The sequence below is a fragment of the Maylandia zebra genome, linkage group LG2 (genome assembly GCF_041146795.1).
Source record: "Maylandia zebra isolate NMK-2024a linkage group LG2, Mzebra_GT3a, whole genome shotgun sequence".
Classification (NCBI taxonomy): domain Eukaryota; kingdom Metazoa; phylum Chordata; class Actinopteri; order Cichliformes; family Cichlidae; genus Maylandia; species Maylandia zebra.
The window spans coordinates 17,808,316-17,823,859 of NC_135168.1; the positions used below are offsets into that span (position 1 = coordinate 17,808,316).

The window sequence follows — 15,544 nt, forward strand, 5'->3', positions numbered from 1 at the left end:
AACTACCTGCAGAAGCATGAACAGTTTTCTCATGGAAGATGGGGAAATAGTCCAGATGTGTAAAGCATGGCAGACGTATTCGGGGCTGTATCTGCAGCCAAAACAGATTTTACTTTAATCATGAAAGTGGGGAAAAAAGCTAAGGAATCTGATTTTGTTTTTCACATTTGATCTTTATATCTTCTGCACATCATTTATTTTGCTAGTAGTCATTTAAAGTTTAAAACTTAAACTAAAAAAAAAAAAGAAATCATGAAAAACATCCAATAACTTCATGGCAAAACAAGTAATGATTATATATTTTTCATGTAAACATAGGAAAATAATTTGTGTTCAATTTTGAAATTAAACGAAACACTGCACTCACAGTGCCAACACATGGCTGCAGTTAAGCTATTTGTTGACAAGTTTTAATAATAAGGCACACAACCCCCCCCCCTCCAAAAAAACCCAACCCCCCCATAAATAATATGGTTTCACAACTGCAGCCGTAACCTCACTAATGATTATGGATTTGTACGCAGGGAAAAGAAAATCCACTGCTGAGTGGATTTTCTTCATTGCCAACTGGATCATAACTCACACGTACTGAATAACTTATTGCAGCTTTTATCAAGATATTAAATCAAACTGCAATGAGCACCAATCTCTTTGTATTCTGTCCACAACCCTCCATTCAGCCTGTCAGGTGATGTGTACAATAAATAATGAATTAGACACCGAGAACCTTTTGCGTATGCAGGCCTTATGCTGATGGAAACATCTACCCAGTCATTAACACAAGCTCATTTTTTCCATTTAAAATTTTATTTTCAAAAATACAAAACAAGGAAAATAAGTATATGTACACAAACACTATTAAAATAGAATATGTATTGTACAAAATATGTACAGCTTTTGTCCAACTGAAAAACAAGTCCTATCTGTTCCTTTTGTCCTTGATGGTGTAGTGAAGAACTAATGGCTGGGCCTAAAGGGAAAAGATATTGCAGTATTTAAAGTGAGATATACATAACCATACACATCTTGCACAGATAACGCAAAACCTATCCCACTACTTCCAGACTGTGTTTTATTCAATTGAAACAGATTGTTTTAACAGTTATTTTTCAAGCTATGACTGGAATTTTTTATTATACATCTTAAAACTTTCTCCTTATTTACCAACTGAATTCTAGTACAAAGGAATTGTTCAGGTGTAAAGAAATGTGTGGCATTTATCTGTGCTAGCTGACAGTGGGTGCACTGTACCTTGCCAAACCAGTGTGAGAGCCATAACCGCTTCATGGTCATGTGATCTGGCAGAAACTCGTTATTGAACAGCATCTGGACCTGTAGGGAGGCCATACAAACAGATGTGAAGAAAAACTTGATATAGACTTCTATTACTTCTTTCTTCACTGAAAACATGACTGGGCAGCTTGCGTTAATGACACTGCTACTGTCATGGACTAAACTACTTTATTCTGAATTTTTTAAATGGAATTTGTCCCTGAGAGACCTTAATGAAAACAAAAACAACCCAAAAACATAATAGCACATTTGTTTGACCAGTGTGTCCAGGCTTTATTAAGTCTATATGTGATGGAAAGAATACAAATCTATTTTGATCCTTTTGTAGCACACATGAGGAAAATACAGCCTGAGAGCTGGAACTGACAGAGCAAGTCAGCTAAGGTCCTAACAGTAAAACACTATACTAATGTTATTATTACTGCATATAATACAGCCCTCTTTGGAAGATTAACCAACATTTTAATTAGCTTTTTTTTTTCTGTCTGAGAATCTAAAACCCATCTCAGTGAAACACAAGAAAACAAAATGGGCAAGAAAGAACAGACAAAGATAAACACAGAAATGGCTTATGTTATGAATGCGCCACAATGACACCCGCAAACAAAACATTCAAGTAAGGACGAGCAGAAACATTAATAGGTAGAGTTGTGATTTATAATGTAAAGATAAAATGATCTTAATGGAAATTAAATTAAGTCCGACTTAACCATTTTGACACAAATAAAGGTAAACAGTAAGTTCTTTACTTCTTAAACAAGGATGCAGCTTTATTGTGTCTGTTGGGTTTACCAAGATGTGACACAGTTTAACACATTTAAACTGAAACATGTGGTATGTCGTTAATTATTAGTAGCGCAAATGCAAACAGGAAAAAAGCCCTTTAAGGTATGTAGTCCTGGGGTGAAATTCTAGCTATTATTAGAGAAATTCACTGGATTTTTTGGTCTGAAATCGACAAACATGTCTAATAAAGATTAAAAATTAATTGTAATTAAGGGCCAGGATAAGTTGACCCTGTAAAAAATAAGCATGAGGGATCAAGAGTGGGGTTGGTTAGACAGATCAATTATTTTACACAGTAATTAAAACAAATAACTTTTTATATCAGGGAAGAACAAAAATGCTGGGAAATAATATTGTAATGTTACAGTTTGATGAGATAAAAGAGTATGGCTGACTTACCTGGTGTTTTTCTACGTTTAATCGATGACAAAGCACTTTCCGTAGGTGCCTCACTTCTGCTCGAACAGAACAGCGAACAAACTTCTGCTGCAGAGATAAAGTCAAACAGTGCACTGTAAAACTTCAGACAAGCAATATAATGAGTCATTAACATGTTCAAACTGAAAATAATTCAAATAAATTATGGCCAGCTGCACATTTATTTTACTGCATAGCCTCCTATAACCCCAGGGGAGATGTTCAGGGACTGTTCTTGTTTATTCTGAAGGTAAATATGTCAAATTTATACCTTTTTCTTAAAAAAAAAAACCTGTAAAACTGATAAACTGGGCTCAGTTAAACTTCTGGACTTTAACACTCACACTTTGTATTGATGGAGGAACTGTTGCAGGGTTGAGTCAAAGTTTTATACCAATAGTTATAAAAAGTATTTATAGATTTGTCTGTAAAGCTAGAAAAGCACGCCTCTGTCTTAACAGTGGTCTTAAATTTTGTCCTTAAAATAATAAAATGTTTATAATATCAACATTTGTACAGTCTCACCCACTCTAACCGTGTTTTGTTACAAAAGCACATTTCAAGTATTAAGGAAATATAAACTAAGATAAATTAGATGGGAGTGAAACACCAGGGTGTGGCTTATTCGTGTTACAATTAGATTTACAGTGAAGAAAAATTCTGCTTCCTGCTCGACATTTTCCAGTCCCGACTGACTTATTCGACACTCTTAAGCCACGGTGCTAAACTTACTTATCCCCACGAAAGCAGGGTGAGTTTTACTGTTCTTTTTGTAGAACTCAGAAATTTGCTTTAATTATTTCACGTCTCAGTAAAAAAACAAAAAAAACAACGCAGACTACGACTGCAAATGCAGAGTAGTGAGAAAGTGGTCAGGGTGAAGTACAACTGAATATAGTCACTAATTTTTTCAATACTAAAAGTTGTGATGAAACACCTAAACAACAAAGCCCAAATCTGCCTTATTATGAAATTGAACCCATGCAAAATCAAAATTAACTCTCCCAATCAAACTCCTCTTAAGTGGAAGAGTTTAGGAAATGGGCATGGCTTTGGAATCACATGAACGTCTGTGAAACAATGGTGCCCTCTGCTGGAGAAACAAGTCATTGCACTTTTGATGATTTACAGCAGCGGTCCCCAACCCCGGGGCCACGAGAGTTGAGGCTTGGCTGTGAAATTTATGGGTTTTGTCGGTTTTTGTCATCATTTTTTATCGTTAACTCGGTTTACCCGGGTCTTTTCCTGTGTGTTATGAATAAATCTTTTTTTTTTGTACCAGTACTGGTTTTATTTTGTTATATTTATCTGCGACACCTGAAAGGCCGGCCCGTCACATAAACCGATCCGTGGCACAAAAAAGGTTGGGGACCGATGATGTACAGCATGTTTGGATTAAATGGATCCCCTAATAATCCTTATACCCAACCTGAACTGGACAATAAGTTCCATTTTACTTTGTACTTATCTGTCCTTCAATAAATTTGTCAATCAAAATTAACCCATTAAACCAAAATATGGAAATGTTTAGTAGGCAACATTTCCACCAATATATTTTTCTTTTTTCCATGTTTCATATTGTCAAAATACTGTGCAATAGACATTTGGCTGCTACATTTCGTTAATGAGTATATTTCATTGCTTACTTATATATTCTGTATTTATATATGTATAATAATAATAATACATTTTATTTAAGAAAGTGCCTTTCAAAACACTCAAGGACATTGTACACAACCAAAAACAACAACAAACATAACAATTATGTATGTATAAATTTAAATATATATGTATATATTTAAAATTTGTTGTTGTAATGTACAGAAGCAAAAGTAGAAAAAAAAAACTGTCTGTCCAAATATATATGGACCTGTCTATATACAGTACGCTGAGTACAAGTTTTGGCTTTCCAGCAAAAGGAAATCCCCTGAAACGAAATAAGAACATTTCACCATTTCTGTAAGTGTGGGTTTCAATTTACTGCATAAAATAATAGTTTTTTGCTTGTAAAGTTGAGCATTCCAGGTTTGAGAAACACTGTCCGAAATATATATAGAGCAAAGATCCATTGAAGCCATTCTAGTAGCAGCCTTCATTTTCCATGAATCCAACGGTTTGGCCCAAAGAATAGATGACATAACAACGAGTAAGCGGTTGTGCACTTAGAGAGCAAAAACTTGACAAGTATACATTAATAGATCTGGTCCCCAAAGCAATTTAAAACAATGTATTAGTTCCAACTATTTAATGATACACTTCTTTGTGATGTTTGATCTAACACAGCTTGTTTGACATAAGGACCTCAACACTAACCACTGCTAACATTACCCAACAGCTTAAGCCTCCGCTTTCAATACGTGGGCCAAAGATACTACGAAAATCCAGTTATTGAGAAAGAAGCAGTTTGGTTGGGAAATAAAGAATGATTATATGCCTCACTGGTGTATTTCTCCCACTTATCCCTGTCTCTCTGTGAGTGTGATGTTTCATCAGCAGCCAGACAAACCAGACCTTCTATGTCCGCACTTGTCACTGTGCCATGTATTTGCTGTACAGTTAAGTGTGGAAATAACTTGTAAAAGCTTCAAAAAAATGTGCCCCGGAGACATGTTTGAAAGAGGCCACTTTAAAAGCAATAATAAACACTTAACAATCTCACAAAGTAAAAAGACTTGCTGATGTACGTTTATGGTACTCTATCAGGGCTTATTAGTGACTTACCTGAAGAGTAAGCTTTGTTTTATCTTTTTTTTCAGCTAGTGATGAACTGAAACACAAGAAATAAAGAGCTTTGAAACATGCATGCTTTGTTAAAACAGGTTTATCTTGAACCTCATAGCTTACAACATGCAGACTAATATAATCACCTTCATATTTACATTCTATCAGCCTTATCTCAAATAAATATTTTATTAAAGTACACACAGATCACTTTAAGATAATCCATTACAGGCAAAAGTACAGCCTACCTTAACCTTTCTAAACACAGTGAAACCTGCTCGTCGTATCTGTAGAAGTGAGCTTTTGAGTGGTCAAAGCTTGTGTAAGGTACTGTAGCATCTGGTACACCATCTAGACAGAAAAAAGACAATCACAGCAAAAATTGGAGTGTTGAAATGTGCTGCAGTAAATGTCTCAGAGTTGATTTTAAGCCTCAAAGTGTGATTTAAACACTTTCTGACTTAAATTGTACTCAATGTTGGAGTTATTTGACAAAATGTATCCCATCATTGTTGATTTAACTCTTAAAAGAGAAAATTCCAAATTCTGAAACTCTGCACAGAGGTTGGTTAAAAATGTTAACTCTGTCATCAGTTAACTTAATAGCTTTAACTCTGTATAGAGTTCATTTTGAACTCAAGTTAAGCCCAGCCCTCCCAGACACCCCCAGTGCGGACATTTTTCTTCATCAGTTGGAGCCTCATGGAAGAACAGTACTGATTTTGCACCTGCATGCAGTTCTACAGGGTAAGTAGAACTTACAAAGATAGTTAGAAACTGGTGCTATAAAATGTATTTTGTGCATTTAAAAGATTTAAACAAAGAAAATATGCTAGCTATTGGCGCTGGCAATAAAGAGTTAACGCAAACTGTTAACAGCCTCTAACTATCTATCTATGTTACAGATCACATTCAAGCTGTTAGTGATGAAAAAAACCAAAGTAAACTGTTCAGGCTGGCATTAATGCCCCTCTATTGTTCGATGTTTTGTGGAATTTGACATGCAGTTTGACATCAAAAGAACTGCAAAAAAAATAAAGGCAACGTGCTGTTAACAGTATTCACCGATCATGGTGAGATACACTAAAAAGTATAATCAAGCACTTTATATTCAATTGAACAAATTATTTGACATTTTCCTTTTCTTTAGTGTTTCCTGACCTGTCTTCTGCTTCTGAGTTGCCTGACTCCAACTCAAGCTTCAGCTCACGTGCCTCAACTATAATCGTAGATGAGGTCCCATGCAAGAGATGCAGAGTTAACAATACTGCTGCAGTATTTGCTAAACAGGTTGCTACAAAGCTTGACACTTGTGCTTTGTTTTTTCCTCTCAAGTTCCTAGAAAGATTCCTTATTGCCAGGTTTTTCCTCAATGTTCATTTTTCTCTTTTTGTTTGTTTTTTCATTTTTAATAGTTAATTGAAACTGTCTTAGGAAGTAAGTTTGGTGGTGACCAAGTAAATACAGGAATACCAAGCAACAAACACCACGAAGGATGCCACAAGATGACAAATGGTTAACATACTTGTGGCTCACATGATTGATAGTCATGGGTATGTATTCAGTGTATGTTGTGTTCTTTATAGTTGTGCCAAATAAATGCATACTAACTGACTAAATTTAAAAAACTTTAAAATTTCTTGTGTATCTCTAAAAATTGATCTACTTTTTACAACTTTCAACTTTAACTTTCCCTGTTTTCATTGTAAAACAGATCAGTACATTTGATGAAATTGTATTAATTTTGTGTCTTTTCATCTTCAGCCTTTAAACAAGAAATGTCATCGCTGTTGTTGTTGTTACATCTCCTTCCACCACCACCAGGAGGACAAAGGTCCAAAAATCAGCGCAAGTGATGCAAGTCAGAGACTTGTAGTCTTTCATAAGGTAATTATATCATGAAATTTCAATAATATGTCTTTGAGCAATCTCTTCTATATTTATTTATTTATTTCTGTATTTGGACATCATTTCTGTGAATAATTTTCAGTTTCCTTATGTCAACCCCAGTCATGCTGCAGTCTGGAAGAGCATCTCTGTAATTGATGCTCTTCCAGAGGAGGTATGGTTGGCAACCATACCTCCTCGCTGTCAGGCATCAGAAGAGCAAGACTGACACCTTCTACATCACAATGGATAAGCATCTCACATTCCATGCCAGGCAGCCACTCACTTGGAGCATTTGATGAACTTTTCAAAGCACACTTTGTGTTTAATTTGTCCCAAGATAATATAAAGCTGGACTTGTTATTTCCAGTGCAGTTGAAGAAGACCTGCCTGTCTTTTGCCAAACAAGTGATTTACTTTTGGTTGAGATGTCATCTTTTTATGGGAAACATGTTGTTTACAGAGTGTTTTGATAACCATCTATATGCATTCAGAGTTGTACATACTGAGGAGAGATGCATAGTGAAAATGTCAAAAATAAAGTTTTATAAACCTTTCGATATGCAAAGGTCATACAATGTTTCAGATTAGACAGTCTACATTGTACCCTCTTAACAATTTTTAGATGACAAAATAAATGTCCTTTTTGGGAAAATTTATTGTGTGCAATATAATTCTTTCTCAGAATTTAATTTTAACACTTTCCAGTGTAGAAAGCCTGATACTATAGGGAGTGAAGCCAACACTAACCAGAAGGTTAAAAACTGTATCTCAGCAGAGTCACTTATTCAGTCTCTAAAGTGTTACTTTAACTCTGTTTTGAGAGTTAAAACATGAACTCTGGCACAGTGTTAAATATTTTAACTATTTCAAAAATGTTGATTTAACTCTAAAGAGTGTGGAGCTATATAAACCCTGAAAAAGTGTTGAAAATGACTCTGTGGGAGTTCATTTAACACTGGTCTTTTTGCTGTGTGCAGTTTGACTCAGGGCAGACAATCACCACCTCTGTCACTAACTGACTATGGTGCTCAGGACTTGCAAAAAAGCATAAATGCTTGAAATTTGATGATAACCTTGAAAAAGAATTTGCAGCTGTGGCCAGTGTGGCATAATTCTGTCCAGTATATCAGCCAAAAGGTAAGATTTGTGTTATTAAGATAAACATCAGTCTCATAGTCACTCATTAACTAATTCAAAACCACTGCATTATTTGATAACAGCTTGGTCAATATGGCATGATTTGCATTCAACCAATTAATGCACTGGATTCCAGATAGTGTCTTTTTGTATAATGCTGACAGATGCAAGAATAAAATGAAGACTTACCATCTCCAGCAGGTTGAATGACTCTCTCTAATCCACGTGACTGATAAAATTCCTTTATTCTTTTGTCTTCACCTAAGCAAACACAACAAAGGATTTTACTAAGAAAATCATTCAAATGTGAAAGGCAGCAACTCATAAGAACAGCCTACATCACTTAAAAACTTCATTCTGTTAAAGGATGCTTTCATTTGGTTATTACTCCAGCATTCACTTGCTTGGCAGGTGCAAAACAAGCACACGTGCCTTGAAAAACTAACCGACTCCAACTATAACTAGCAAATAGTAGAGAGCAGTTTTGTTTACATACTTTCTTGTAATCCAGGCACCAGTTTGTAGACAATGTCTTGCATCACTCGATCCAATTTGAGGTTGAGTAACGGCTGCGTTTCATGAATTTTGATGTTGCACATTGGACAATATTTGCTTGTTTGCAAATACTTTACGATACAACTTTTACAGACTGTAGAGGAAAAAAAGAAACAGAGATATTTTCTTCACATTATGCTGATAACAGACAGTTTAATAGTGCCTGTGAAATGGCATTAAGGCTGTTGGCAGCAAATGATATTAGAATAAATGATCATTTGGCTCTGTTAACACTCACAGGTGTGTAAACACTCTGTTATTGTTGTGGCATCTATGAAGTAGCCTGCACAAAGGTAGCAGACAATGTGTTCGTTCAGGTCCTTGATCTTCAACTTCACTTCCTCCTGTGGAGACAAAAACAAAGTGTTTTGACAAGCTGGCTACTTTGTTAGGTGGAACTGCTTGTTTACACAAATATCTAGCAGGTCATATGGCAGCAACACGAAATTTAGGCATGCAGACATGGTCAACAGAGCCTGCTAAATTTAAACCCCAGTATCAGAATGGAGGGGAAAAAATGACTTGAAGTGATTTTCAATATGGCATGGTTCTTGTTGCCAAAAGGACTGGACTGAGTATTTTGCTACTCTATTGGGATTTTCACACACAAACATCTCTAGGGTTTATAGACAATGTTCCCAAAAAGAGAAAATGCCTCAGACTGCTTTGACAACGAATCACTCATGAAACCAAGGTATGCAGAAGAGCATCTCTGAACATGTCAAACCTTGAAGCAGATGGGCTACACCAACAGATGGCCACACTGGTGCCACTATTTTCAGCTAAGAGCAGGATATAAAACTGGACATTGTGTAACTAACACAAAAGCATGGATCCATCCTGCCTTGTATCAATGGTTTAGGCTGGATGTGGTCCAGTAGGAAAAGGCCCTATGTCACAAAGTACAAATCTTTGCTTATTATGTATTAGAGCTGGGCGATATGAGATTTTTTCATATCACGATATGTTTTTTTCATTTCAGGCGATAACGATATCTATCACGATATAAGCCAAATAACTATATTTGTAAGATTTAAATGTGCCGTTGCTAACAAGTAAAATGTGAAATAATCAGCAGCTTGTTTTGATTTAAATATTTATTTCTCATAATAAGTTCAACAGGGTAGATGTACTTAAGGAACATGAGACTTTTTCAGATAAATAAAGGCAAATATTGCAAACTACACAAAAGGCAGCCGCTAAAGCGTTTAAGTTTCAAAATAGAACAAACGAAACAGACTACTAAATTGTCAAATCAACTTAGAAACAAAATATTAATTCTAAAAATAAATCTTAGTTTGTTTTACAGAAGAACAGACAAAACTGACTAACTTTTGTCAATATCAAATAAACTGAGAACTAAAAGGAAATTCTCAATCTCTTCTTGTTGTATAGCTTATCTTTTCAAACAGTTTTAACAGTTACTTTAGTCTGACAAAAGCCGAATGACGAATTAGCGCTTCCATTCAGAGACTGAGGCTACGTCCACACGTACACGGGTATTTTTGAAAACTGAGATTTTCCGTTTTCGTTTTAAAAAATAATCCCGTCCACACATAAAGGGAGAAATGAAGGAAAACGCTGCTATGAACATGCCAAAGCAGCAGGTGGCGCTAGATTCCTAACCGTGCAGAAATGTTGGCCAATCAGAAGTCTAGAAGCCTCGGTGGGAAAAAATAAACAAAGCTGCGGCATAGAAGCAGAACCGAGTCGTATGTGCGGAGGGACAGTAACTGTGTGTATATGTAAGCATGTAAACACTGCAGAGAGTAGAATTAACAGTATTGTAGAAATTCATTTCACCGAAACAATAACGTGGCGCACAGTGTGACGCATGCACCAGTTTATTGTATTTCCAGACTTGTTTTCGGCACAATTTACAGTGCACGCTACTCTGTTTTTTGTCAGACTTGAAATAGCCGAAATACCTTCACACTACGGAACTTCTATGGCTCTTCCGTTCGACAATCTCTCCGGCATTGGAACCATCATCTGTTTTCTCTTCGGTCACGCTCGGTTGATTTTTCTAGTCGGCACACTCATTTCCTCCATTACGCGCTGGCTCCATTACCCGCTGGCTGCTTCCCAAACAAACACACGCGCGGCTTGGCACTTGTGCTGTACGTAACAAGTCACACGACGTGACGCTGCGGCTGTGATTGGTTCGGCTCTGCGCTACTTAATTTGGATTGGCTGACCTTTTTTTTTAAGAGTACAAGAGCGGCGAGGTCTATCGCGATAGCTTAATTTCTCTATCGAGTAAAAGTTATATCGCGATACATATCGTTATCGTTCTATCGCCCAGCTCTATTATGTATGTATGAATTGTGTCATTTATGGGAAATATTTAAAGTCAAAATAAAAGTACATAAAACTGTAAAGATTCTTACAAAAACACTGCTTTTATGCATTTATGTCACAACATTGATGTCTAATTTCTTTGAATGTAATGGTTATTGTGATACCCGTAGTAGAATTATACTTACAAAACAGTAAGGGTATAATTCCAGTGAAAACACTGCTGTGAAATATAGCCAAAGTCAAAGGGCATATGGCCAGTGTTTAACAAAACAAATAAACCACTGATTCATTTGAGTTGTTGGTCTGATGAAGGCTGTTCCATAGTTTAGGCACTACATGTACAAAAATCAAAATTATGATTGCCTCTGGATTTAAACTAAGAACATGGAAAAATAGGGAACAGCTTATAAGCCTTGATGAGATGAGAGAAGGACTGCTGGCAAAAGCAAGCAAAAGGCCATAAAAAGAAACTCTGCATTTAAATAACAAGAGCTATGGATGAAGGCACTATCAAACTAGAAAGCTTACTTAAAAATCTGAATGAGCTGGGATTTTCACAAGATAAAGGTAACAGACTATTAAGGACAACTTTGTAGTGCAGTGTATTCCCCTCTTTCTAAAGGAACAACAGAGACCAAATTAAAATGTCCCCTACAGCACAATTCCTGTGGAGTCATAGTATGCGGTCACTGCAAAGGTCGAGCATTCTGACTTGTACTGTTTTTATATCCATGCGCACAATGGGCCTTTGAATGGTGATTCTGCACTTAAGCCCAGTTGATCTACATACAGTTTTTGTGGGTTTTGCTATATTTTTAGCAGACATTTTTTTTAAAGTTTCAGAAAATTTAATATTTAAAAAACTTAGAAAGGTGCAGTACTGAAGATTTTCTTTGGAATGGAAAAGGCTCTTTAGTGGGTGCCATTTTTTTTTAATGTATGAAAACTCGGAGTTTAAAGCTGAATTTAACAAGAACTTTTTTATAACTCATCCCTGTAGACAAGTGTCTGTGTTTTGCTCAAGTAGTCAAACATGAAAACGGGTTTGTCCAGCTCAGAGAGGTGCTGCGCTAAGCTGACCCTGACCTTTGACCTCTGTGGGAAAGACCCACGAACCGAACAAAAACAAAAGAAAGTTTTCCTACTAGTGGCGCCGGTGAATATTGATACAAAACATGGGTTAAACTGAAACAAAGGGGGACATTTTAATAGAAAAGTGGAATGATGTTTGTCACGTTTTTGCACAGATTTGGTGGAAACTACGGGCAGCATCGCGATGAAACATTGAAAATCGAGTAAAAGCAACGAAGCGTTCTCTTACTAACAACTGCGTACGATCAAATCAACCACAAACCAACAGCAGTTCGAAACGAGAGCCGTTACTTCATTACACAACGAGAAAGAACCCACGGAGTGCAACGATCGTTACCGCCCCACTTCACTCACGCAAGGCTTGAATTAAATGTAAATAAACAAAAAAACCCAACTTGAACTGAGAATAAGTGCTAAATGTGTGCTCTGGAAAAAGCAAAATAACAGTTAGTTGAAAAGGTTTCAGCACGCTGCTCTACAAAACAACACGATCGCACTCATGCCCTCTACGCATGCTCAAGCACGTCTCTCCTCGCAGCGCTTCAGCAGCATCGCTCTCCTCTCTCTCCATCAGCGCCGCGGAGGCGACAACGATCTGCCGCTAATACGTGGGATTAAGTCCCCCTTGCTACACTTCGACGCTCGGTACCTTCCCCCCTCTATGAGGACGAGCTCAAGTAACACCAATACTCACCTCGTTTCGCAGTGGGTCCAGTTTGTAAACGGACTGTAGCTGATTTCGTAGCCGCATCGCTATGGCCATCGGACCTTGCTCCGCCATCTTTGGGACTTATGCTAAGTTCCGGGTAAACCGGAAGTGGCTGTGGTGGTGTTAAGTTGAGGCGGGGAGCTGCGAAATGAAATAGGAGAAAAACGAATTTTAAATAAGGACAATAAAAGAATAATGACTTAAAGAACGAGTGGGAGCAAACGCCGATTTTTTCCCCAATGGAAACATAAAAAAACCCCACAATTGTTATGAAAAAAATATTATTTAAATAAGGGCGTGAGAGTGTGGGAAAAGGCTTAAAAACTAAAGATAATACTAAATAGATAATAAAATGGTGAAATACGTGGCTGAAACTAAATTAGTCATCTGTTAGCTAAACTGTCAGAAAGACGTGTACGCTCACTGGCAACTTTATTAAGTACACTTTTTAGTACCAAATTGGACTCCCTTTAACCTTCGGAACGGCCTTAACTCTTTTTGTCTGAGTCAATATGATACTGGAAACATTAGAAATTAGAGATCTTAGAGACTGTTGTACATACTGACATAATAACATCTGAGAGTTGCCGCAGATTTGTGAGCTGCACATTCTTAGTGTTACTCTCCCATTCCACCTAATTTTATTAGTGCTTTTGGATTAAGATTTAGTAATAGTGGAGTCCATATGGGTACAGTTACATCAACAGTATTCAGGAAGGCTGGGACATTTATATTGTGTTTAATTGGTATTAAGGAGGTTAAGGTTTGCCTAGAAAATATCCCTCACAGCATTACACCACTACTACCAGCCTGAACCATTGATACAATGGCAGATCAATGCTTTCATGTTGTTTATGCCAAATTCTGACTCTACCATCTCAATTGAGACTTAATTTCTCAGTTGAGTTCAATTCACCTCATCAGGCCAGGCAACATTATTCCATTCCATTATTCTGTTGTCCAGTTTTGGTGAGTCCATGCATATCGTAGCCTCAGTTTCCTGTTCTTAGCTAACAGGGGTGACACCTGGTGTGGTGTTCTGCTGCTGTAGCCTAACTGCTTTAAGTTTTGATGTGCTGTGCATTCAGAGATACATACCTTTGTTGTAGCAAATGGTTATTTGAGTCACTGTTTCCTTCCCATCAACTCAGCATTCTCCTTTGGCCTCTGACATTTTCACCCAGAGAATTCCCACTCACTGGATATTTTCTCTTTTTTAGACCATCCATCCATTCGCTTCCACTTATCCTTTTCAGGGTTGCGGGGGGCGCTGGAGCCTATCCCAGCTGTCATAGGGCGAGAGGCGGGGTACACCCTGGACAGGTCGCCAGTTTTTTTTTTGGCCAGTCTCTATAAACCCTAGAGATGGTTGTGTAAGAAAATCTCAGTTGACTGGCAGCTTCTGAAATACTCACATTAGACTGTCAAATTTAAATAATCTTTCTTCCCCTTTCTTACGTTCTGTTTGAACTAATGTAGGTGAGCTTGACCATCTCTACATCTCTAAATGCATTGAAATTCATTGACATTCAAATATCTAACCAGTTGGCTGATTAGATTTGTGTACCTAATGAAGTGACCAGTGAGTATTTGTGTTATTATGAAGTTAAAGGTTACAGAAAATGGTTGTAATTATGATTAATTAAAATGAGTTGAAATAGTCAAGCAATGGACACATGGTAATGGAAAAAGAGGCTAGTAACATTTTTAGCTGAACATAAGCGATACATGTCTAGAACATCCAGGATCTGTCTCCAAATGGTAGTAGGAGTGTAATGTTTAGTAAACTTTGTCACTGAGATAACAGAAATGGACGTTCATGTTAAAATCCTCACAGATCATTTTAAGTCCAACCCACCTGTAGCGAGGATCTTTTTCCACTAACTGTAGAGGTGCTTGAAGGCTCTTGCTTCCCAGACAGAGTGGCTCAAAACTCGGCAGACCTCCCTTAATTGAGGGAAACTGCCATAAGCAAGCATTAAATAAAGCATATAAAGAGTAGTTAAAGTAAAACTCTCCTGTATGTATTGTGTTTGACTTAATGGTCAAACACAGTACACCAAAAACCGTCTTTAAAATGCCACTAGTCTCTCTGGTGATTTAAAATGTGTGTATGGCTAAGTCAGATTTTTACTTAAAGATTCTGATCAGTTGTCACTAGAATCCTAAATTCTTTAACATTAAAAGTGTATTAACAGCTTAAAAATTTCCACCAACTAAGATCTGTTACAAAGGGAGCTGCTGTTAACCAAAGCGGTTCTAGATATTCTTGGGTTTGGCCAGTAAGGATACTTATAGAAAGATAGAAATGGAAGAGTAATTACCCTCAACTCAGCTTATTTTGCACTGTTGCCTCACAGCAAAAAGATTCTCTGGGTTTGGATGCACCAATTAGCTGAAGCCTTTCTGTGTGGAGTTTGCATGTACTCTCCTGTATGTCTGTATGGGTTGTCTCAGGGTACTCAGGCTTCTTCCCACAGTCCAAAGACATGTGGGGATTAGGTTAACGGATGATTCTAAATTGTCAATAAGTGTGAATGACAGTGTGAATGTTTGTCTGTCTTTCTGTGTTAGCCCTGTGACAGACTGTCCAGGGATAGTCTTCGAGCTCAGTCTAGGAAGCATTCATTCATAAGTTAGTCT

The 15,544-nt window shown here is 37.1% G+C and overlaps 1 protein-coding gene across 2 annotated transcripts; it reads right to left on the reverse strand.

The window, feature by feature from the left end:
- Window positions 1-775: 775 nt before the first annotated feature.
- On the reverse strand, window positions 776-13,033 carry pcgf1 (polycomb group ring finger 1). 2 transcript variants are annotated; one of them, XM_012919734.3, is made up of 9 exons: window positions 12,887-13,033; window positions 9,038-9,143; window positions 8,741-8,893; window positions 8,434-8,505; window positions 5,466-5,568; window positions 5,218-5,263; window positions 2,479-2,562; window positions 1,252-1,332; window positions 776-970 (listed from the first exon to the last, which is right to left on the reverse strand). In XM_012919734.3, exons 1-9 carry the CDS (start codon window positions 12,971-12,973, stop codon window positions 920-922), a joined length of 783 nt encoding a protein of 260 aa, XP_012775188.3. In that variant the 5' UTR covers window positions 12,974-13,033; the 3' UTR covers window positions 776-919. The 2 variants fall into 2 exon arrangements, with proteins under 2 accessions (XP_012775188.3, XP_004553749.3); XM_004553692.3 differs by having other exon boundaries at window positions 777-970; window positions 2,479-2,565.
- Window positions 13,034-15,544: the final 2,511 nt, after the last annotated feature.

What these genes read in the sequence shown, in the direction of transcription:
- pcgf1 (XM_004553692.3), bottom strand. Translation starts at nt 12,973, where the DNA reads ATGGCGGAGCAAGGTCCGATGGCCATAGCGATGCGGCTACGAAATCAG. An exon ending in CATTCAACCTGCTGGAGATG is followed by an intron (nt 5,569 to 8,433) that starts GTAAGTCTTCAT and finishes TTTTCTGTCTAG; the next exon opens with ATGGTGTACCAGATGCTACA. An exon ending in CTGTGTTTAGAAAGGTTAAG is followed by an intron (nt 5,264 to 5,465) that starts GTAGGCTGTACT and finishes CTTGTGTTTCAG; the next exon opens with TTCATCACTAGCTGAAAAAA.